Below are 24795 nucleotides of genomic sequence, written 5' to 3'. Positions count from 1 at the left end.
ATAGTCTTTTCCTCTCAAACTCTGAGAGTCTCTCTTTATTCGCTTCCTCAATTTGATAGTTAAATTGGAGGGAGTGAGGGATTATTGAATTATTATTCAAATAATTCACTACATAGGGTAGGATAGGTCAGAGGGTGAGTGCTGCAAATGTGTAAAATATGTAGAAAAAGAAATGTAGATGGGTGCGACAGGCCCCTGTCCCTGTGTGAGCATGTGGAGGGGAGTGGGAGACTGTGCCAGACCCAGTCCTAGGGCAAGGAGCTGATTTCAGAGAAGAAAGGTTTTCTGGGGCTGCCAACTAAAATGCAAATTTGAAAAAGAACCCAACATTTGAAGATCCAAGTAGATCTGAAAGCTTCTGGTCCCAGGGACCATTTGCTCAATTCAAAACTTGACCTGGGTGGAGGTGAGGAGCTAAGGCAGAGACCCAGCCCAGAGACAAAATTAGCAGCATCTCAATAGATCAGACAGGCCAAGGCTGGAGGCAAGGCCATGGCAGACGTCCAAAGGACCAGCATCATGGTCAAAGAGGCATGAATGGGAACCAGGAAGCTTAGCCAGGTAAACAGTACCAGCTATGATGAGAGAGCCCTCCAATTGCACTGCCCTCCAATACAGTCACCACATTCACTTCATTCCCCTAACTTTCACACTACATTCTATAGCCTCAGACAGAGGCTTCTCCCTAGGTCCTTAAGAATAAGAGGAGGAAGAAGTACTTTCTTCTTGAGGACATGTTGCCCTATACCTGGGCATGCCTGCAGAAACCACCTGGGACCAGCATGGTCATCTGCGCAAAGACCAACAACACTTGCCCTGCAGTCAGGCTTCCCATGTACTTTCAGCTCCTCGTCCCTGCTGAGGGGACTAGGGGGTGCTGGTACACCCCTCTAGGGAAACCACACAGTTTCCATCTGCTTTTTGAGGCACAGAGGCTGAGCTGGCCCTGACCACAGTATTTCCTACCCTCAGTATAGCCTTTCTTTAAGCTCCGCAGACAGAACAGATATAGGACTACAGCCCCCCACATTCTTTTTTATCACACATATCCTCATAGGTCTCACTGAGCAACCCTCCACTGTCACATGGGCAATACAAATGTACTTGAAGGCCCATTTGCTCTTTCTCATGATCACAATCTTTCTGCCTCATTCAGTCTTCCTTCTTTTGCCTAAAATGCCACATGTCACAGGAAGATAGGACAGCAGGGCTTTCATAAGATGTTGCACTTTGCTCATTGGCCACAGCTCCTGGTTGGTGCCTTAACTTGTGTCTTAGGTACCTAGTGAATCGCTCTCTTTTTGTTAAATAAAGACAGGTGATGTGCCATCCTGTTAGAGTCTCTGGCCTCAGTGGTTATACTGCTACTCTGTGCTTGAGGACCAAAGTTAGAGCAACTATTTATATTTTACTGGGCAAGATAATGTTTTTAATGAAAAATCTCAAATAAAAAATGTATAATTGGTCTCTGAAGTAAATGTCTACAAAGAATGTCATCTTAAAACTTATACATATCTGGAAATAGGCTACCTTTTGAGTGAAAAAGAGAGAACACTGTGATTCTGTATTGGTATTTGCCTGTATACGCATACTGAAATTCCAGACGACTTCGTAACATGTAACTGTGCGGGAAATTGGGGGAAAAGAGCCATGAGTGGGAGGGAGTCTTTCCTCTGCTACCTTTTGTACTCACTGGAATTTGAACCATGTGAATATACAATCTATTTTTAAAAGCACACATACAAATTTTAGAAATAGAAAAAGGCATTCACAGATATTTCCAAAGTCTTCTAGTCTCTCTTTATATTGTGGAGGCAGGAGAGCCTGGATCTGAATTCTCTCACTTTTCTACAAATACAAATGTGATGCAACTGGAGACCTCCCCAGTGACTTTTCCAAAGTAATTATCTCCCTTTGGAAAAGGCTGGGAGACAAAAGGACCAGACCACTGTAGCCCGAAACAGAATTGGGAGTATTAGGAAGTACTGGCAGTAGAGGTAATTAATTTTTCTTAAAAAAAAAAAAAAAAGAAAGAATTTGGACTTCCTCCCCTTACGTGAGCCAGACAATAGCAGTACTTTAAATAGCAGTAGCATTAATTAAACTCATCCTGGGATTTCAAGATGATGAGCCTTGGGAGAATTTGAATCCATGTGTTGTGTTCCGGGAGGTAGCTTTTAGAAGCTCGACTGATTCTAGCTGATGTTTCAGCAGTGTAGCCGCTGCCTGGTAAATTATCAGAGCTATTGAATCCTAATACTCACTTATGAATGCATTTTGTTGTTATACTGCTGTTCTTTCCTCCTTCTGTTTGAAGTAGGGATGCATGGGGTTTTCTGGCATTTGCACATACTTTTTGCTGGGAATCTTCTGAATAAGTAGCGGGTGGGGAAGCACACTACGTACCCTTGCTTTCCCCGGCTCTCCTGTTTCTCACCTTTTTGTTGCCTTATTTCCAATACTAGAACCTTCTTCCTTGCCCCCCACCCACCCCCGCACTCAATCTAATTTCTTCAAGTGTGTGTGATGTGATAAACTCTAGTTAAGGCTGCTAACTCGGGCTGAGATTGTGGACAAGGACTGAATTAGATTTTTTTTTTAATTAAAAAAATACTTATTGTAAGCTACTCTGTACCAGGAACTACTCCAGAGGCTGACGAATCCATGGTGAACATGATCAAGCCAAGAGCCTACCACTCCATTTGATAGGTTAGGAAAGAAATGTCTTCTTAGGACTCACTAATTCTAAAATCTCTGATTCTATGATAGTCTAGCAATTTTTAAGGCAAGAAAAAATTTAGGGGAAAAGCTTACAAGGGAATTATTCTATTTCAAGTTGAGTGGTGGGGGTGGAATAGAAGAAGACTGGATGGGGCCAGGTAGTCACGGGGAAATTCTACGCCCAAGGACAAGAGACAGAGCAGTCAGAGTAAGGAAATTAAACCTGTTGGGAAGAAGGATCCATTACCTCTGTCTTCGTGTGTGTGTGTGTGTGTGTGTGTGTGTGTGTGTGTGTTAATGATCATCATCATTATCATCATCGCAGCAACCAGAAAAGAGGTATTCATTACAATACTGGACAGCTAACAAAGTGAAAAGACAAAAACTATAAATCGTGCTGGATTGTATTAAATAATAATGATCATTGTAGTCATGTATTAGGACCATTTACCTTTGTATCTAGTTACCAGGAAACACAACATATGAATATCATTGAATATGTGTCAAATTAATCTTGTCATAAATTATATTTGATGTGAAAGTAAATGTGACATAGGTAAGATGAGTCATCTTTTTGTTGTCACGCTGGTCAGTGGCGTCTGACTTGAGAGGCTTCAGCCCCTCTGTTCTAGGCCACCCCCAAGCGCATCTGGGCAGTGACACTCCCTAAGTTGGAGGTGGCAGACAACAACAGAAACAGGAGATGAGATATTTGGCTTGCAGAATTTTTCTAATTGAATTTGTATGCTAAACCATTTTAGTCTCACAGTCTTAATTTCTCACATTTATATACATGGCTTCTCTTCTCTTATTCCTGCCAGTCTCTGGTCTTTTCCAACCTGTATTAGGACTTTCACCCCACAGCACAAGATGTTCCAGTGTAGATAGGTTGTGTTTTCACAAAGGTAATAATACTCTACATTTACTCAGCCCTTTTGGATCCCAAAGCCCTTTTTCATACTTCTTCTCTTTCAAGGATAACCATGATGTAGATGGAGCAGGGGTTCTCCCTATATTGAGTTAAGCAAATAAAGTCTTAGAGAGGTTGGACAGTCTGACCAAGTCATGTGGTCATAAAGAGCATAACTGGGGCCTCTTGACACTGGAGTCAGGGCAGGTCAGTCTTTCTTCTGTGCTGTGAAGCCTTGATGTCAAAGAAACACTTTTTGTCATTTTTAGTCCTCTGCTAAGGATGTCCTGGGTTGGTGGCCCTCTTTGGCTATGATGCACACCAGGTCTGTGTCTTCCAAGCAGCTTCTCTGCATGTCTACTCCCTCTCCTTGACTTGCCATTGCCCTGAAACACTGGACAGGTCATTTTTCTTCAGGTGAAATTCTGGGTCCTTGCTCAAACTGAAATGCACTTTCCTCTATTTTCCGTAGAGACAATCTTCTTTTTTAAGAGGGGTGAGGAGTAGAGATGGCCAGGAAATAAACTCCAGCCATGGACCAGACCCTGGTCCATTAAGGGGAAGACCATTCCAGATGCATGCTTCTCCTGCATCTGTTTTCAGAAACACTAGGGCCTGCTCCATTCACAGCTAGGAAGAGGCACCACAGCTCTGGGCCAATTGGACTCCATGTCCCTTCTGTCTACAATTTTCTGCTGGCTCCAAATATTAGGATCAGTTCCTAGGTACTGTCCTATCTCAGACCCACTTACTTCCTGCTTCATGGCCCTGGAACACACACACACACACACACACACACGCACGCACGCACAGTGATCCACTCGCAGTGAACTGCTCCCCATCCCTAGACACCCTAAATACTGTGTCTGTGTGTTTGTAGATCTTTCTCTATGACTGACCTCCCCTCCATTATAGGCAATAAGCTCTCTGTGGTCTGTCCCAGAGAGTGGGATGTGTGCCTCTGCTAGAGCATAGGGTGCTTTTAGGGACAGATCGTTAAGTAACATATTAAATAACCTGAGTTCCCTCCTGGCAAAGTTAGCGCCTTCTCCACTCTGGCAGGCCAGGGAGGAAGACTCGGTAAGGGGCAGCATGCGTTCACGCCCCTTTAACACTTTCTTAATTAAAAAGTGTATGGGCTCAGTTAGAATTTTACCAGCAACAGTTTCTAGCCATAATTCAATAACGTCATTTTACTTCCATTACTTTTTTCGTCATGCGTGGCAAGTGATTTTGATTCCCATTTAAAGAGGTGCTATGAACAGTCCTTTTTAAATAAATGTATTATAAGTTATAAAAGAGTGGCCCAAGCTAATGAAAAATATCACTTCAATGATATGCACACAAAGTGATGTTAGCCATAAGATGGCACACACAGGATTAAAGCTGGGGAGGCAGAGCAGCAGTGTTAGAATGAGCACAAATCCCAGCTATGTGTCTACTGGCTGGGTGATCTTAGGCAAATACCTCTCTGTAAAAGGAAGAGAATAATGGTACCTACCTCAAATAATTAACATAATGAACATAAAGCACTTAGCCCAGTGCCTGGTACATAGAAAATTACCAATAAATGCTAGATGCCAGCCAGCCTAGTTCAAATGCCACCTCTTCCATGAAGCCTTCCTGAGTCCTTCAGCCAGAAGTTCTCTCTCCTTCTTCTGTTCTCTCCTGGTACTTTGTACTTGACTTACGGAACTTCACGTATCTGTCTTGTACATAGTTATGGAGTTTTATAAAGACTTCTTACATATCTATGTCCCACACAGGACCTAGCATATGATAAATAATTAGTATATCTCTGATTATGAGCGGATTCCCTTTTTTTATGTGTTTGGTTTTTAAAAGCTTGTTCCCACTTTTCTGGAATGCTCTAAAAGACTGTCTCCAATCTAAACATGCTATAGAATATCCAGGAAAACCTTAAAAATTCTGGGGCAAGAGAACAGAGAATGCTCTTTTAATATCATTTAGATCACCATTGTCCTCAGGCTAGAAACACAAAGTCCTGTCTATTCCAATTTTCTGGAGCAAGTCATGTAGGGACAAAGGCACAAGGACAGAGCTGCAGCCTGTCGTGAACTACAGGGGGTAAAGGAGAGATGGCTAGCAACGAGACAGACACAAGGGACAAAAATCGGATAGGGACAACAAGGTGTAGGGTTGACAACACTGAGCCTTTGGGATAAAATGTACTAAGTGAACCTGATGTGAATCTTTTACAGTTAAAATAGTGAAATAGAGTAACACATAAACCGGAATATAGAAAAGGAACGGTCTACCTCCGTGATTTCACTGCCTAACCTAAGGTCACTGGATGAGGAATGTGTCTAGAAAGAATGACCTCTGTGTGAACCATCTACCCCTCTCCCCTTCTCAGAAGCTGCGGCAGAGCCTCTTCGGCAGTACAGCCCACGCCTTCAGCTGTGACTGGCAAAGGGCCTGCTTCCAGTTCCGCGGCCCTCCGTCTGACCCGGCTTTTACTTTGGAAGTGGGAAAGGTAAGAGCAAGAGGAAATTTTTTAAATCCTATCCCGTATTCCCTATCTTTGTTTCCTTCCATCCCCATCTATGCGCATGCATGTTTTCATTGTAAGTACTTGTAGAAACATATTGATATTTTAAAATTTAACTTTAAATGCTAACAGACTATTTAAGATTATAACATACTGTCTGAGTTGTAACAAAGACTCAAACGCCTTTTTCTCTTCCCCTCCAACTTCTAAATTCTAGTTTTCCAGGCTCTTCTCTCCAAGTCCTAAATATCCCTGGGGATTTAGAGGCAAGAGGAGATCTAGGAATTTCTTTCTGACTTGTTTAAAACCTCAGTAATTCATGTCATTAATCACCAGTCACACAGAATTTCAAAAGCTAGCCATCTAGTTCCTTACCTCCTATAAATCTAAAAGCTTGCTGTGAAGCAGGGGCACAGCGCAGGCAGGGTGGAGGAGGACGTGCATTCCCAGGTGCCAGTCTATGGGGCTTTACAAGGATGCTGGTCATTGAAGGTTCTAGCCCAGCCAGGGCCACAGGGAGAGATGACACCTGTGTAGGACGGTGTCCCTTGCTAAGCCTAGGGGATGCTGTGTACCAGTAGGGAAAAGATTGCAGAGAAAAATAGATAATGACATCTATTTGCAGGAGTTCTCTTTTGTACTGTTAACCCTGAGAAGTTCTATCGCCATTGTAAAGCCCTGCTCCCAGGCTTCTCGTCCCTCACTGTTTATTGTCCCCTTTTCAGGGAGGTGCCCAAGGCATTCAGATGGCTGTACAGGGGTCCATAATCAAATACTTGCTGTTTACACGGAAGGGAAAAGATTGTAACTTCCACAGGTAAGAAGGCAGTGAGAAGTCCTTGAAAGAGCTACTCATTTCATGAGCATGTTTACAAGCTAAATAATCACAACAGAAAGTCCCCCGGGTCCCCTCAGGAAGGGGACTTGCTCATAAGACAGAAATGGGCCTGGTTCTCTCAGGGGGCTGGATTCCGTGACTGGAGAGGGCTCTCCTGGAGACATTCTAAAAGTTCAGTTGCAGAATAATGTTGACAGTTTTTATGCTCTACTGCAGACCACCCCGTCAGGTAAAATGACGCACTGGGTCTCAGGTGGGCTTTCTTGACAATATTTGATGGGAAGCCTCAACCTAGCAATTCCAGGGAGGAACAAAAGGGTGATGAAAAATGAAGGATCAATCCTCCAATTTAACAAGGCTAATAAAGTACAGTGTTTGGTATTTGCCTACTTAAAAAATCAGTTTGAATTACTTTATTCTTAGGAGTTAACAAACCCCTATCATGTGCAAAGCTCTATGCTTGATATTAGAGGAAATAGAAGTAAAAGGCAGCTATCTGCTCTCAGTCAGGATAAGTTATCACCCCAAAGTGGAATTAAGTATATCATATATTCTAAGATCATGAATTGCCAGTTTCCTCAGAAGCAGAGCCAGAGATGGGAATTCTCTACGCAAGAGGTCTATGAAAGGAATGCCCCCAGGAGAAAACTGTGAGGGAGTGAGGGGAGCAGGATAGGGAAGGAGAAGCTAAGGAAGAATGTGTTTTTGGTAAAGTCTAGCCTCAGCCTGATCCCGGGGAGCTCTGGGATGTCATTGCCCCAACTTCAGATAAAGAAGCGGGGCCTTGGTAGCTCCCACCCTGGTTATGCAGGGACTGTGGGCCATTTTTCAGGAAGGCACATAACTGTTAGTCACTTCTGGGCCTGGTAGTTCTTCAGAGAAAGTTGAAAAGTAGGAGGCAGTAGCAGCAGCTGCGAGACATGCCCACCAGCGTAATAAAGGGGAATCCAGGGAATCCAGACAAAACACATAGGATATTTGCTACACAAATGTAGAGCATTTTGCACTGTCCCTGGCACATGGCAAATATGAAATACATGGTAATGGCAACTGCTGTTATAGACCTGCTCCACGAAGGCTTTCCAAACCTTCACAGTCACAAGTTCTCTCTCCTTCTGTACTCTCGTAGTACTTTGACTTACTCTCATCTGCCTCGTACTAGGGTTTTGGAGTATGAGGCTCCTTGTTACTAATTTCTGTACTGCCACAGAACTAAATGAATTTTGTAAATCATTGCTGAGTTCATTAATAAAACTCTATCATGTGTTTCTTCATCAGGACAACAATTGTCGATGCTAAATATTGAGAAAACAGTCATAGTAAAGTTCTACAACATAAAGATTGGTTCTCACTTCCTGGGCGGTTTGACAGACTGGAGTTATTACTCAGTGGAGTACAGTGGTTAAGAGTAGGGAGTCAAGAGCCAGACTGCCTGCATCTAAGTCACTGCTCTATCACTTTAAAGATGAATGGGCAAGGGCAAATTACTCAACTCTCTGTCTGACTTTCCTCACCTTTAAATGAGAGTCATAATAGTAGCTACCTCACAGATTGTTGTGAGGGTTAAATGAGGTGATATGTGTGAAATGATCACAACAATGCTGGGCACAACAAGTGCCAGGTGAGTATAAGCTACGGGTTAGTAAGGGCAACCTGAAGTAGGCCTCCAATGATGCATAGGATTTTATCAGGCTAGAAGACAGATGTGACATGCGCATTAAAGACAGACAAGTGTGTGAGAAAAGGCACGGAGGTGCAATGTGGAAAATATGTCTAGAGGACTGGTCTATCTGTGCAGAGGGTTTGCAAAACAAACCTGAGAGATAAAACTGTTATTGGGTTAAAGAGCTTGGATCAATCCCTTTTGGAGCTCTGGAGAGAGGACACTGGTGGGACTCACGGGAGTGGTAAGATATGGTAGGATTAACTGAGATCACCAAGAGAAATAATACACAGCTGTGAGGATGCCAGTTCCAGTGAAAGCAGAGAGGACAAGGCCTTCCATGACATTCTCATGGTGTAGGGTGATGAAGGAATCAAATAGAGCCACCCTGTATTCAGAAGGATTCATAAAAGCAGAGGCCCCAGCACTCAGCTAGGTTACAGTTCATTTCAGTGTTTTCCTACCCCACCTCCTGCTTTGGAGTTTATGTGCAATAAGCAAGCAGGAGCAGGACCGAGCTCTGGCTGCAGCGCTTGCTGGCATCCTGTGGGCTGCAGGAGAAGCTCAGAAGGCCACCATCTGTCTTGTCACTGAGGACACTTACATCACCTCGACTCCTGACTACTCTGGGGACAGTTTCACTGAGCGGGTGAGTGCACTCCTGCCCATTTTACCAGTTATAGGGCTGAAGAGGCCTCATTGAGTCCTAGACTCACCATGCAAATGTATATGGAGCCCCATAGATGCTTCTGGAAGTGTCTGATGTGGCCAAAGTCACCTTTCAAAGAGGCAAGAATCCAGGGTTGCAAGTAATCCAGGCAGCCAAAATGGGAAACCCTGCCACAAATGTCTCCTAAAATTCACCATGATCAAGAATATTCCATACCTGAAGTCATCTTAAACTGTATTCACTGTCTTAAACATAGCTAAATTCTACCTAGTAGGAAAAAAATTTGTTTATGGTTTTACTGCTTAAGATATCATATTGATTTAAAACTGAAGGACATAAAAGTGAGACTGGTGGCCACTCGATTTTACCATGTATGTTTTACATGGCCTTGTGTAAGATATGTCAGTTTTTAGCAATGCGATTTTGCAATGAAACAAAAAAAATCCCTTGAGATAACAACAGTGATTCGACATCTTATAGATGTAACTTTCATTTTCTTTTTTATTTTTATCTTCTACTCCTGATTTATAGCTCCAGCTGTTTGAGTTTTCAAAGAAAGACGCCACTGAGAAATTCATCTATGATCATTTACAATGTGTAAGTGTATAAATGTTGAGATAATTCCTTTATGTCGCACTGATCTTACAGGAATCTTCTTTCTTTTATAAAGTGTATTTCTAATGATGCTTGTTAAGAAAACCAGGTCATTTTTGAGGGCTAAGAAAGAGAAGAATGAGAAAAAGAGAAGCCCACCTCTCCCTCCCTACAACCTAGAAAGACACAGTTCACATACAGGCCACTCACAAACGCCACTTTTCTTTCTGGCTAATCAAACCCAGAGAATAATACTACAGAGGCCATATACCAAGATTTCTTTCGTGGGAAGAGAAAATGTTAAAGAAGTCTCGCTTCATCTAATGAATAAAACGCAAAAATGGTAAGACAACTAAGGTCCTAGTCTAAATTGCTAAAATGACCATTCAAACTGATGCTAAGGAAATGACTTCTTCTCTGAAAAAGGTGACCCTGTTTCACCTCTTCTATCAGTTCCAGCCCCACAATGTCCTCCCCACTCAACTCTTCCCCAACCCCTGGATGGGGATCAGACAAAGTAGAGGACAGTAATGGTTGAAATGGAAGGTGCTTTTTTAAAGATTCCTCTGTGGAGAAAGGATTGAAAAGTGATTTTCTGAAGAATCGGGACTCTACAATATGAAAACAGAGGACAATTAGCAGGGTAACTATGAAGCCATACAACTTTGGCTTGTACAGAAGGAGGAAATGTAATCCACTGCTTCCTTCCTTTCAAAGGCCATGGAGGCAGAAAACCGGGCATGAGTTCTCAGCCACACTAACTTTATGATCTTGGTTAAACTGATTCCTTTTGGCCTACCTCTCCAGCCATCTCTTAGATCTGCGTGGTAGTCAGGAGAATTGTCCCCCTAAAGATGTCCTTACCCTACCCCCTAGAACCTGCGAATGTTATGTTATATAAAAGGAGAACTAAGATTGCCAATCAGCCGACTTTAAAAAAGGGTGAGTGTTTTGGATTACCCAGGTGGGCCCAATGTAATCGCAAGGGACATTAAATGAAAGAGGAGGGCAGAAGAGGGGTAGAGTGATGTGATACGGGAAGAGCGTCACTGCTGTTGCTGGCTTTGAAGATGGAAGGTGGAGATTATGAACTGAGGACTGTGGGCAGGGCCGCTGGAAGCTGGAAGCGGAGAGGAAATATATTCTTCTCTAAAGTCTCCAGAAGGAAGGCAGGCCTGCTGACATCCTGATTTTATCCCTGTAAACCCCTTTCAGACTTCTGACCTCCAGACCATAAGACGATAAGTTCATATTATTTAAGCTATTAAACTTATGGTAATTTGTTACAGCAGCAATATGAAACTAATAAAACCAGTATATAGATTTTAAATACCTGAGATGAAATGTTAAGCTAGACGCCTGCTTATGGACTCTTTGTTGTGGGCAGGAGACGTTTAATGGGGTTATACAGAGAAGAGCAGTGTAAGAAGTGACCCTTCCAGCTAAAAGAGGCAAATCCTTCCCTCTCTGTCTTCCATCTCTTCGACTCAGACCTGGGAGAGTCTGGTTTACCAGGAAAGCCCCCTACATCTGCAAGGCATTCTTAAAAGTTGAGAATCAGAAGATTGGAGCTGAATCTTCACAGGGGCTTTCCCCATCAAAGACTAAGAGTGGAGTCAGAATAAGTAATAAGGATCCTAAACAGAAGCAGACTGCACGGCGCAGGTGCAGACCCTAGCTGACTCAAGCTGACTGTGATGATGGCCACACTGGGGAAGCGCTGGCACCATTTCCTGAGTGAGGGAGAACTCGATGCATATCTATTCTAAAGGGCACTCCCTGACCAGGGGCTTCACCTTGTGACCAGCCCTCATTCAGACCTTTGTTAAACGCCATTCACTATCAAAATATACCAGTCCTGTGTCCCATTGTAAAGCATAGATCTCAAGCCAGAGGTCTGAGGGCTACATATGAGCAGTAGACCTATTGTTATAGGTTCAGTTGCATCCCCCTCAAAAAAAGATATGTCCAAGTCCTAACTCCCAGTGCCTGTAAACGTGCTCTGACTTGGAAATAGGGTCTTTGCAGAAACAATCAAGTTAAGATAAGGTCATGCTGGATTTGGGTGGGCCCTAAGCCAATGACTGGCATTTTCATAAGAAGAAGGAAATTTGGACATAAACCCAGATACTCAGGAAAAACACTATGCGATAATGAGGCACAGACTGGAGTGGTGCATCTCCCAAACCAAGGGACACCAGCGATTGCCAGCAGCCGCCAGAAGCTAGGAAGAGCAAGGGAAGATCCTCCCCTGGGGCCTGCAGAGAGGCTTGGCCCTACTCAGACACCTTAATTTCAGACTTCTGGCCTCCTGTGAGAATAAATTCCTATTGTTTTAAGCCATTCAAACTTCTGGTAATTTGTTACAGCAATAGGAAAGCAACACACCTATATCTGCGGCATTAACCCACATGGTGTTTTTGTTTGTTTGTTTGTTTGTTTGTTTAATTTCAGTGAATGAAAGTCAAAAAAAATCAAGAAATTCCACATAAAACCTGGATTTTTAGCTTTTCCCCCCCAAATCAGAAAATCTGGCTGTACTAGATCTATAACTTAGCTGAAAGCGACTCACATTAGACAGGTTGTGGTAGGCTGAATGATGACACCTAACAGGTAAAAAGGACTTTGCAGGTGTGTTTCAGTTAAAGATTTTGAGATGAGAGATTATCCTGGCTTATCCCGGTAGGCTCAATTATCATAAGGGTTTTATAAGGGAAATGGATGGCATGGGAGTCAGAAACAGATGTGATGTCAGAAGCAGAGGGAGAAGAGGCTATATGAGGTGGGATCAAAAGCCAAGGAAAAAGGACGGCTTCTAGAACTGGAAAAGTTAAGGAAACGGAGTCTCCCATAAAGCCTCGGGAAGGACCACAGGCGTGCCAGCACTTTGGATCGAGCCCCGTGACACCCATGTTGGACTTCTAACCTCCAGAACTATAAGATAAAAAATCTGTATTGTTTTAAGCCCCTAAATTTTTGGTAATTTGCTACTGCAGTGATAGTAAACTAATACGTCAGTGTTCTCCAGTCTGCCTTGGGCCCTACATCTCCCCATTTCTCTCACACCCTGCAGTACGCCCATTTGGGTTCCTGTCTGGTTCTGGTGGCACAAGGATTTGGTCTCCTGTCTGAGGGTTCTGCCACTGCCAGGTCATAGACAGTGAAGGGAACAAATGAATCCATAAATGGAAAAGCACAGCATTTTAGCTGAAGCCTTCCTATTAAAAAGAGGCATTAGCCCCAGGTACCTAGAAAGCCAGCCAAGGAGCTTCTTTTTAGCAGGTAGAGTATTGACAGAAAACAAAGATAAGTCTAACTAATGAGAGGGCCTGAATGTTGGTTGGTCAGTTTAGATTTGATCCTGTAGATCACAGGGTACCTTCAGAAGGTTGCGAGATGAAAAGTAACCTGACCAAGAAAAGGTAGGAGAAGTGCCTTAGAGAGGGACAGATACTAATTCTGCTGTGGATCCAGTATGTTCCAAGAACCAAGGTAGGTATTGTGCATTATGTCATTTCACTTTTGCAACAAACCTGAGGGAAAAGGGATTTTTATCTATAATTGCAGATGAGGAGCTTGAAACTCAAAGTTAGTAAGTAGGAGTCAGTAGAAGTAGAACTGGCTCTGGACCTAGATCTGTATAACTCCAAAGCTATTTCTATAAGTCCTCTCTGTTCCCCCTAAGTTTAAAGGGACAGCCAGGAGGAATGCATTGACTGAGGGGAAGCTGAGTAAGGGGGGCCAGCCAAGAGCAGCACTGGGGCCCGGGATAGGATCAATGCCGGAAAAAAGGAAAGATACACTACATCTTAGGCGGGATTTGAAGGGAAGCACAAGATAGAAGTAGAGGAAAGAAAGATAGGTTGAAAAACCAAGAGAACGGTGGTCACTTCAGCAGGGCTGAAACAAAGAAGGAGAAATGCATTTGAGAGTGAATATATATCTAGGGAAGCAGAGAGCAGCTACACAATAAATGTCCTTTAAGCGGCTAGATGATAAACATCTCCAGCTGTAAATCCTTGAATTCATGCCCACAGTGCATAGCTGCATTGCTTGTAGGCAAGTACGATTTTCTTTTGTTTTCCAAACAGTTCAAAGGGGAAGGAAGCCATGGTGTCATCCTGTTTCTTTACAGCCTCATCTTCTCCAGAACATTTGAAAGGTAAATTCTACGAAAATTTGCACAGGTATTTCCTATAGCTCTGGGGTCACATAAACTATGTACTCTTCTATTGGAAAATATTTTCATATCCTGTTGGAAACGTGAGTGCTATTCTTTTTCTAGTGCATATTCTTATGTTGATACATCCTTTCCTGTAGTCAGTTTGGTCATATTAATGGGTAAGTGGATGTCATCAGGAAAGTTTGAATCTGCTTTTCTGGCACAGGAGTAGATTTCTTCTTGTTGTGGTAATAAATGTTGGCAGACAACACCAAAGATTATTTGTACAATTTTCATATAAAATGTTGTATTATTTATGTGTATAATAAATTATATCCACAAATAATTATTTTGTTCCTATGATATGCAAAGTCTTGTTCTTGGCACTGTGGGAAATACAAATAGAAGATATGGCCCTGACCTCCTGCAGGTTCCAGTCTGGGAAAGACAAGAGATACACATAGAGCTTCTGGGCAAATCCTCGGTGGTACCTGCTATGCCAAATAAAGTATAAAGACACGGAGTAATAGTGGATTCCGGAGGAGGAAGGGTTCCCAGCAGATAGGGTAGTCAAGGAAAGTTCCTTAGAAGAAGTAGACCTTCTTCTGGGCTCTAAGAGAAAAGTAAGCTTTCGAGAATCAGAGAGAGGTGGAGAGCCCCAGAAAAGAAGTACAAGCCCCAAAGCGATGCTCCTTAAACTTGCCTTTTGTATATCACCATCACATTTCTGTGGTCTACATTATTATTTGCTTAAGTTTTCTTTAAATCAACATGCATTTATATATTAATTTCTTTCTAAACATGAATATCCTTTAAATCATGTATTTGCTGTGTTGAAGAAAACTGTTATTAAAGACATCACTATAAAAATGTTTAAATGCTCATATCAATACTACCCCAAATCATGCCATACTTTCAGAAACATTGCCTTGAATTATACCCGATGCTATCAAGGAACTCATCTAGCTTGACCCAAGTCTTTAGGGTATGACCTCCTGTCTTGTGGATAGGTTCTTTCAAGAACACATACGGCTTTCATACCGGCCTCAGCACTTCCCGCTGGGTGACAGCAAGAGCTACATTCCACTTTGACTTTAATATTGTACAGGATAGAAATCCAAGCCCCAGTCTCTGATGAAACAGTTGAGGCTGCCCTCCTACAGCCAAGAAATGGGCTTACCCCCTAAACTGGTGTTTTCCTGTTCAACTCTGCCTTGGGCCAGTGCTCTCTGGAGTGGTCATGTGTCACCACCCTAAGCCAAGAATCCCTTGTCACTCAGAGCAGTTTCTTTACAGAGCCCAACATCAGAGCACACACACAAGGATTCTAACGTGTGAGGTCTAGAGCTTCTCCCTTCTCCCTCACCACTTATCACTGGCTTCCCCCAAGTGCATCCATAGCTTTCCCACTCACATAGGCAGTCCCAGTCCTAGAAACTTTCCTGATAAGAGATGGAAACATGCAAGGCACATGGCAGGAACAGTGACTATGCAAGCCCATGTGACTGCCACTTTGTGTTCAGGGGTGGAGGGAAGAGAGGCTGCAGGTTCCAGGTGCAATCATCACCTCTGATCAATGCCAATGGTTCCTCCCACTCTGCAGGCTTCAGAAGGACCTAGATGTCTCCACTGTTCATCTGCTACGACCAACAGCCGGAGGCTTTCTGTGCAGGCAGGTGGGTTGGAAGGAAGACTTTGAGTTTCTATTATGGAATCTGAATTAGGCTTTTTAAATTTTTTTTATTTTCAAATAAGCATATTATCTCATACATGAAGAGTGATCAAGTTAACTCTGAAAGACTAAATGCTACCCTGAGTTTGTTATCAGATTCTACCTTCCAATTTCCATTATAGTCCTTCCTAGTTGATTTCTGAGAGCTCTACATCACCGAGATTCTAGAAATATTAGAAAATATCTTGCCAATACCCACTAGGAATCCCTAATTACTGAAAGAAAAGTACTATAAAAACATGTTAGCTTTATGCTTCTTAAGTCACAACTATGAAAACTAAAGTTTAAAAGAAATATAGAGGGAGGAAGGGCAGTAGGATCTGAGAGGGGCACATGGGAAGTTATGGGGTATGGCTCCAGAAAAAAGCCAATAACCTGTTGTTTGAACCCTACAAAATGTTCACGACATATGTTTTTCCAGAATTATATATTGTGTGTTTTCATTCTTTTAAGTAAAAATGGTCATTTAAAAATGATTATTAAAAGAAAAAAATTAAATCCTTATGTCATTACTACCTAAAATGTAAATATTTGTAAAATCTGTCCCCTAGGCAGTTTTGAACATGGTTTTAACTGGAAGAGCAAATCCAAATGTCTTCAATGGCTGTCAGAATGGAAAGTCTCAAGAAATATTACATGGAGTCTTGACCCGCAGTGACATTGGCTATTTGCAGTGGAGTAAGAACACCTCAGAGGATGATAGGCTTTCCCAGGTAAATGTGTTCTGGTTCTCAGCCACACAATCAGGGTGTCAATATTTTGACATTGTTTAAGTCTCTATATTAAGGTAGATCAAATATGAACTTACCTTTACTACTTTCCTGCATACCTTGCACCCCCCACCCCCCACACACATACATGGAGGCTTTTGGGGTATATATAAAAATATCCAACTCTACTTGCTTCATATTTTATTTTGTATATTTTTATGCATATAGAATACAGCTAACACAACTAATATGCGAATAATTTTTTTTAATTTAAAATATACAGTTAAAGGGAAAGTCCCCTTTCATTCTCCCCCTCCAGCTACAGGCTCCTCTTCTCAGAAATCAGTTCTGCCAGCAGCTGATGGGTATCCTCCCAATCCTTTATTTATGCAAATTAATGCATATATTCTATTACTCAAAGCTTTAAAAGAGTCACTGAGGGGGGCCCACGTGTGAAACTCCTCTCAAAAAGTTTTCCAGCTCAGGGACTTAGAACCTTTGACAACCAGAAAGTAGAATGTGCTGTTGAAAAGCACAATGAGAGAAGTAAGATGAGATTCTGCAAAAACAAACAGGAGAGAAAAATGAGACAGCAAATGTACTCACCCAAACCACAAATCAAAGATGCTTCCATGATATTTTCACAAAAAAAAAATTTATTCTAAAACCCAGGGAAGCCAAGGCGAATTCTGAGAAAAGCAACTGCTTCTCTGGAGTGGCCTTGAAACCAGCTGGAGTATAATTCAATATGATGGTGACAAACTCCCAGGCCTCACTGTCCCCAACCTCTCCCAACCACCAGCACCAAATGAGGCCCCTGCTGCTCAGTCCTTGTCCTGCCCTTCACTTTCCCTGTTGCAGCCCCAAATCTCTTTTGTGTGAACAGAGCTTCACACATTATAAGGTCCTTTTACAGTTATAGCTTTATTCATCTCTCCTCTTATACTATTGGCTCCAGCTACAATGTGTTATATGAAATCAGTATCTCGCAACACACAAACCATGCATCTGAAGGCATCAGGACAATAGTATGTGATTATAGCAGAATTAGTATATTTTGTGTACAAATGCATTTCAAAAGTTTGCTTCTTATTCCTCTAGTTTGAAATCTAGGTCCATCATAGAAAAATGAGAAATGACAGATAAGCTACAAGATAAGCTAAAAAAATAAATAAATAAACCCAATCTCATCGCCAGGGGTCAATCTTCCAAAAATGCTTCCTTCTCTCTTTCTTTCTCATATAAATACGTTCTAGTCTGCTCTTCTGAAACCTGCTTTTCTCATTTAACATACATATCTTCATATGCCAATGAATGTATGTTCTTCATCATATTTAATGGATGCAAAGAGTCCCACTGTATGAATGTGAAAGACTGTACTTTGAACATACCCCAAACAGAGACTATATTTGTTATTACAAAGTTTCTAATCACTTGTTTCAGATAATTTGAGAATTCATCTTAGAATTTGATATAAACATATATTGATGAGGTAAACTAGGACAAAAGTAGGGGATTATAGATTTTGTTTTACATACATATGTATTTTTTTCTTTCAACCATGCATGGTCATTTGATATCCATGGTTAAGCATGCTGTATCCATCAGAGCCCAGTAACATGCTAAGACTCAGTGTGGAGAAAATGGCAGAATACACTGAGGGCAAGTTTCAGGAGGGGGGCGGGGGGGCGGCACAAAGCCACAATAATTTTAGTGCTTTGTCTGTTATTACAAAGCTCTTTCACAGTGTTATTTCACTATATCCTCATTATAAACAAAGACAAAGATTTAAAACAGTTTTTCTCATATTTCGGTCATTTGAGTAGGTAATTCACAAGCTTTGTCATATCTCCATACCACCTCTGTTATTATTTGCTTTAAATCAGCTAACTTTTAAAGTTTGAATCTAACCTTTTCTGCAGCATTAATACGAGCCACAAACTTGACATGCTATTTTTTTCCTAATACATATTTAAATAAATAAACATGTTTTGTTTTAAAAGTTCACCCCTTGTACCACTGCCTTCGTGCCACAGGCCACCAATGGGCACACATGCCCATTGGAACACTTTGGAAACCTGGTATAAAGGGGAGGGAGTTCCTGCAGCATGTTGGAAACAGTCCTGGCCTGGAAGCCAGGAGGCTTGGTTGGAGGCCTTGCCCTGACACTCAGTTACCTTTCCCAGCCTGTTTCCTCATCTACAGACAAGTGTCCTAACACTCGTCCTGTAACCACAGGACTGATGTGAAGAGCAAACAAGAGCACGAGTGCCGAAACCTGTTTACAAGCTAAAATGATCATATACATATAAGACTTTATAAGATATGACAAGGAATAAAAGAATAGTGCTTTATTTGGCCATGTTCATTCACCTTCTACTAATCGTGAGGCTCTGTGTCTGATACAAAGATGAGTCATACATGGGCCAATATACACACGTACATCGATTGCTATAGGAAGGATATAGGCGATAAATGCTAGAAAACAGTGATTTTGACACTGGCTGAACATTGAAATCACCTGGAGAATTTTGTCCTGTTAATTAATTTTATTTTTTAGAGCAGTTAGGTTCACTGTAAAAATGAGTGGAAATACAAAAATTTTTCATGTGCCGCCTGTCCACATATATGTGCGGCCTCCCCCACTATCAACGTCCCCCACCAGAGTGGTACATTTGTTACAATTGATGAACCTATGGTGACACATAATCATTATTCAAAATTCATAGTTTACATTATAGCTCACTCTTGGTGTTGTATATTCTATAGGTTTAGACAAATGTATAATGACACATAGCCACAATTTACAGCATCAGACAGAGTGGTTGCACTGCCCTCTATTAAAATCCTCTGTGCTCCACCTACTCAACCCTCCCTCCCCCCAAACCCCGGCAACCACTGATCCTTTTACTGTCTCCATAGCTTTGCCTTTCACAGAATGTCATATTGTTGGAATAATACTATGTATGTCATACTTTCTACGTAAATCATAGTATATAGCCTTTTCAGATTAGTTTCTTTCACTTAGTAATATGCGTTAAGTTTCTTCTGTGTGTTTTCACAGCTTGATAGCTCATCTCTTTATAGCACTGAATAATATTCCATTGGAATATTGTGAATAATGTTCCACTGAATAAATATCATTCTATTGATGTACCATGGCTTATTTAGCCATTCACCTACAAAAGACAACTTGGTTGCTTCCAAGTTTTGGCAATTATGTATAAAGCTGCTTTAAACATTCATGTGTAGGTTTTTGTGTATATATAAGTTTTCAACTCCTTTGAGTAAATACTAAGGGGGACAATTGTTGGAGTGTATGTTAAGAATAAATTTAGTTTTGAAAGAAACTGCCAATGGCTTTCCAAAGTGGCTGTACCATTTTTCATTTCCATCAGTGATGGATGAGAGTTCTTGCTGCTCCACATCCTCACCAGCATTTGGTATTGTCAGTGTTCTGCATTTTGGCCATTCTAAAAGGTGTAAAATGGTATTTCACTGTTGTTTTACTTTGCATTTCCCTGATAATATATATGATGTGGAGCATCTTTGCATATGCTTAATTGCCATCTTTATATTGTCTTTGGTGAGGTGGCAAAGTCTTTGACCCACCTGTAGAGCTTTTAAAACTAACAATACCCAGGTTATCCCTGGAATGGTGTCAGGATCATGTGTGTAGGACCTGTGCAGTCACACACGGCCCCACACTTAGAAGGCCCTGCACTTGGTCTAAAGCTCTGCTGTTGCTGTCTTAAAATTCTTTAAACTTTTTGAAGAAAGACCCTCACATTTTCATTCTGAACTGGACCTCACAAATTGTATAGTCAGTCCTGTTAAATAACTCTTTTATTTGGTCTGGGGAGCACCTGGACATCAGAATTTTTAAAAGCCCACAGATGATTCCAATGTGCAGCCAGAGTTGAAAACCTCTGTTCTAGAGTAGGGCTCCTCAACCTCAGCCTCAACACTACTGGATAATTCTTTGTAGTGCAGCCTGTCCTGTGCATTGGGGGGATGTTTAGCAGCATCCCTGGCCTCTACCCACTAGATGTCAGTAGCACTGTCCACCCCCCCCACCCCCCCGACCCCACTCCCCGCAGTGCCACAACCAAAATGTATCCAGATGCTGCTAAATGTGCCCTGGGGGGAAAAATTGCCCCTGGTTGAACTACTGCTCCAAAAGAAAGAGGGGGAAAATCTCATTAGGCTTAGATGATTAAATTCATGATGTGTAGAATTGGGAAACCAGTTCTTTCAGTTGACATCACAAAAGAGGATATCTTCTTTCAATTAGTATTTGAAAGGTTGACAACTTTCTCTCTGTTCCTTTGTAACATTTGCAAGGCTTTGGGAACGAGTTTCAGATCTTGTCTTAAATTAAAAGTAAACAGGTGTTTTCTAAATAGCTACTAAGTTGCTCTGAGGAAAGAGTCTATATCAAAGAATATGGGGGGGCAGGGAGAAAGAGGGAGCAAGAACCTCAAAGAGTCAGGAATTTGCAGTCATCCAGTGCTACCATTTACTCTGGACCATATTTCTTTCTACACAAGTCAGCTCAGACCAACAAGGCCGCTAAATCATGCTCTAACAAAAATTATCTGCAGATCTTAAAAGAATCTCTAATTATAAAGCAAATATTTGCCAGGACCTTAAAGTCAGTCAAGAGGGTGGGGCATAAGGTAAAAAATAAGATTTCCTGCTGGGAAGAGGGCAAAATATACCAAACAGGACTACCATTGTAATGCTTGCCCACAAACATAAAGTAGGGCAAAAGATGGAAACTGCTCAGGTTAATATATACATAGAAATCCAATCCACAATGCTTTAATCTTTTTGAAAAGTGACTAATGTGGCTTTTCATCCTTCTTTCTTGGATTCAGTGTTCTGTCCCCAGGGAGACTCCTATAAATCCTACCCTCAGTGAAAATTGCCTGAAATTATACACTAATGGCTTGAAACCCTGAGGGTGTGCATTATGTTTTCTCTGTCATACAGATGGAGTTTAGTTTCAGAACAAATGTATTAAAGAGCAAATACAGGCTGGTGGTTAGGTTTCTTACCTGAACTCTGAGATATGTGAATATGTTAGGCATATACATGTACACATAAAAAGTTTTATCTGAAGGTGCTTTTTTATTCTTTCTATATCAGCTCATTATTTTAGGATAAAAGCAATCCATAGCTCATCTATATTATTAAAATAATTATCTACACACTAATTCTATGTGTATAATTTTATATTTTTTTATCATCCTTAAAACTAGTCAATAAAGAAAGTACAGTGGGTCCTCAAATAACATCATTTCATTCAACATTGTTTCTTTATAATGTTGATGAGATACCATAAGAAATTAACTCTTGTTTTGTATTAACTAGTCTATGGTAACATTGGTTTAATTATACGTCATTTTGATTAAAGTCTCAGAACCTGTCAACAGCGTTAAATGAAAACTTACTGTGTATTCAAAGCTGTGTGTTCAAAGCTGTGTATTTATTCACTGTAGTGCTAATGCCACGTGTATGAGTATGCCCTTTATGCCAGGCTCTCTTTTAGCCACTCACAATGATATTTCATTTCGTCCTTACTTCTACTCAAAGTTATAATCAGTGTTAGTTTAAGTCCAGTGTCTGTTATTTGGTCCTTCATTTAGAGATGAGAAACTGCAAACTGAGAAAGGTGTAAGTTGCCCAAATGTCAGTGCCAGTGTTATGACCCCAGATCTGTCCACATTCTGCTCACTGAACCACACTGCCTATCATTATCATCTTTGCTTGTTTTCTGATAAAGTGTTAAATGCTTTATTATAAAGTATTTACAATAAGTGCTTTTATAACCTATCCTATCTATATAGTCACATATAGAGGTAGACTTGTATTATATAGTCTTTAATATCTATTATAGGCACACTGATGTACTCTAATATTTTAGTGGTGGCAAAATCATGGCTATGTTTTAGAATGGATGACAGCTGTGCTTAACAAGCTAGAACTTTATTCACTGACTTCTAGGTTAAAGCAGTTGTGAGTTCAAATTGATTGTGAACTGCAGGTCCTTGGGACACAAACTCTCTAAAGTGTCTTTTCCCCTTTACTTGCTGGTTTGGCAGACCGCATCTGTCAGGACAAGCTCAGTGGCTCTCAGAGACATGCTAACCAGAAGACCCATTTGACTATAGTGTATCCAGAAGCCTAATATTTCACAATATTTTATCATAGAATCGCAACACCACACAAAGCAGAATTTTGCTTAAGAAAGATGCAGACGTGATTCTAGAGCAGTGCTCTAAGTATCACTGGCTTGAAGACCCTATAGTCACTCCCCTACCTTTCTGTTCTGAGGCATGGTGACTCCATACGCCAACTGGGTATAAAGCACTTTATGAGTATTTAGGGGCTTCTGCGTAGGATGGGTGCTGTAAATCAAATGATGAAATGTATAAACTGATCATTAAAACCTAACATAAGAAAGGTTTCTGATTGAATGATACACTTGAAACTTATTTGATTTTATTAATCAATGTCATCCCAGTAATTTTTAAGAAAAAAAAAATAAAGGTTTCTGAGTTCAAAAGAGAACCAACGTGCTGCCTAACAGATTCTGCAGAGGTGAAACCCATCCTGTCTCCCAAATTAAATCTCGCCTTACTATGCGATAGAATTGCAGAGACTGCAAAAACATATGTCTTTCAATCCCAATGTCACAGCCCAGTGGGCGAGATTTTTGAAAAACAGAGTTCTCATTAGATGACATGGCAAGCCCCCCAGAGCCCAGTAGACTGACGGTGCCCATGAAACACAGCCAGCTACCCACAGGATGAGGCACTACTTTGAAGCCTCCCATCACTTTTCTATTTGAAGGTACAGGTTTGAGTGTGAAGTTCTAATACCTAAGTGAAAACATAAAGCAGTTTGAATCTAACACCATCTGGAAATCCTTAGGAGGTTCACATTATCTTTGCACCTGCCACAGAGAAGAACAATCAACTCTGATTTTTAGAAGGGACTGAAGCCATTCAGGTCTTGCTGGAATTACTCCCCCAGCAGCCCTGGCAGACCATACCACCATCCCAGTCGTACCCTCTTTCCTCTTTACATTTTTCTTTTAAAGAGACTGGTAGAAAGAAATCCAACCATAAAAGTACCAAATGAAGCTGCACCCAATGCACTCTACTACTAAGTCACTGAAGAAGCGTCCTGCAAACATGACTACATACCTGCAAACTCGCTGAGCGGTTATATCAACTCTGTGTTCCATGCAGCAGAGATGAGAGCCAGACCATTAACAGTTATGCACGTGAAACTTCGCCAGGAATCAGCAAAGAAAGCACAAGGTTTCCAATCCCTTTCTCTTATACAGATTACCCGACTGGGGTCTTGGGACTTGCAATATCAAGCTCATTATGCAAAAGCACATTCTAAGTGCCATTGTTCTAGATGACATAAAAAAAGGAATCACATGGACTCAATTCTTGCCTTCTGGTCTTTAGAGTTTGTCTACCCTTCTTCCTATCCTTATAATTTTACACTGACTTAAATGATACATGTTATGAAAAGCCTTGATTGCTGTATGTAATGCGAACCTATTGGGCTTATTACACAATGAGTGAACTTAAGAGGAAAGGTATTTTATTTATAGCACCACTGTATCACAATTTAATTTCCTTTTTACCATGGCAACATGAGGCAGCATGAACAAATTCTGCATTGGTGGAATCTCACCAATAAAACATATTTAGAACCCTGCTTGAGGAGGGGGGAAGTAGCTGATAAGCTGTGTCTATCTAAAAGCAATACAAATTCTTAACTAAAAATTCCAGTCAAACAGATTATGTGGTCTGCCCAAAAAAAAGGTGGGGGGAATGTAATATTTGCCTGAATTCAACTGGGGTTTGCTTTGTTTGTTTTTTGCAGGACTCACTTTAAACCAGATGTGTTCTCAACTGTAATCATAGGGCTTGCCTCTGAGAGTTAATGCCCAAGTACCATGACAGCCATGCAGGACATTTTTCTTTCACCAGAATCTCTCAGTGTGGAGCCTCTGCCTGTTCAGTGTGGGGTCTCTGTATGGCCACTCTGGGAGTTGGAGGTTAACCCTTGAACAACACGAATTTGAACTGTGCAGGCTACTTATGTGCAGATATTTTTCAATAAAATATCTGTATGCATTTATCTACAACTTTTGATATGGTAGACTTAGCTTCAGTGAATTTCGGTATTCATGGGGGTCCTGGAACCAATCCCTTGCGGATAATGAGGGACACCTTAAGTTTTTTGGGAATCAAA

The 24795-nt window shown here is 41.3% G+C and overlaps 1 protein-coding gene across 1 annotated transcript in view; it reads left to right on the top strand.

The window, feature by feature from the left end:
• MINDY4B (MINDY family member 4B) overlaps positions 1-24795 on the top strand; it is a 30544-nt gene that overhangs the window by 2366 nt on the left and 3383 nt on the right. Inside the window, exons 4-10 of the mRNA XM_023519983.1 lie at positions 6009-6128; positions 6869-6960; positions 9128-9293; positions 9846-9911; positions 14000-14070; positions 15674-15746; positions 16354-16515. Of these exons, the coding sequence (XP_023375751.1) occupies positions 6009-6128; positions 6869-6960; positions 9128-9293; positions 9846-9911; positions 14000-14070; positions 15674-15746; positions 16354-16515 (750 nt within the window). The remainder of the gene's footprint in view (positions 1-6008; positions 6129-6868; positions 6961-9127; positions 9294-9845; positions 9912-13999; positions 14071-15673; positions 15747-16353; positions 16516-24795) is intronic.

The sequence above is a fragment of the Pteropus vampyrus genome, unplaced genomic scaffold, assembly GCF_000151845.1.
Source record: "Pteropus vampyrus isolate Shadow unplaced genomic scaffold, Pvam_2.0 Scaffold242, whole genome shotgun sequence".
NCBI classification, from domain to species: Eukaryota; Metazoa; Chordata; class Mammalia; order Chiroptera; family Pteropodidae; genus Pteropus; species Pteropus vampyrus.
The sequence above is the reverse complement of the archived record's forward strand: the minus strand, read 5'-3'. Positions and strand labels throughout refer to the sequence as shown.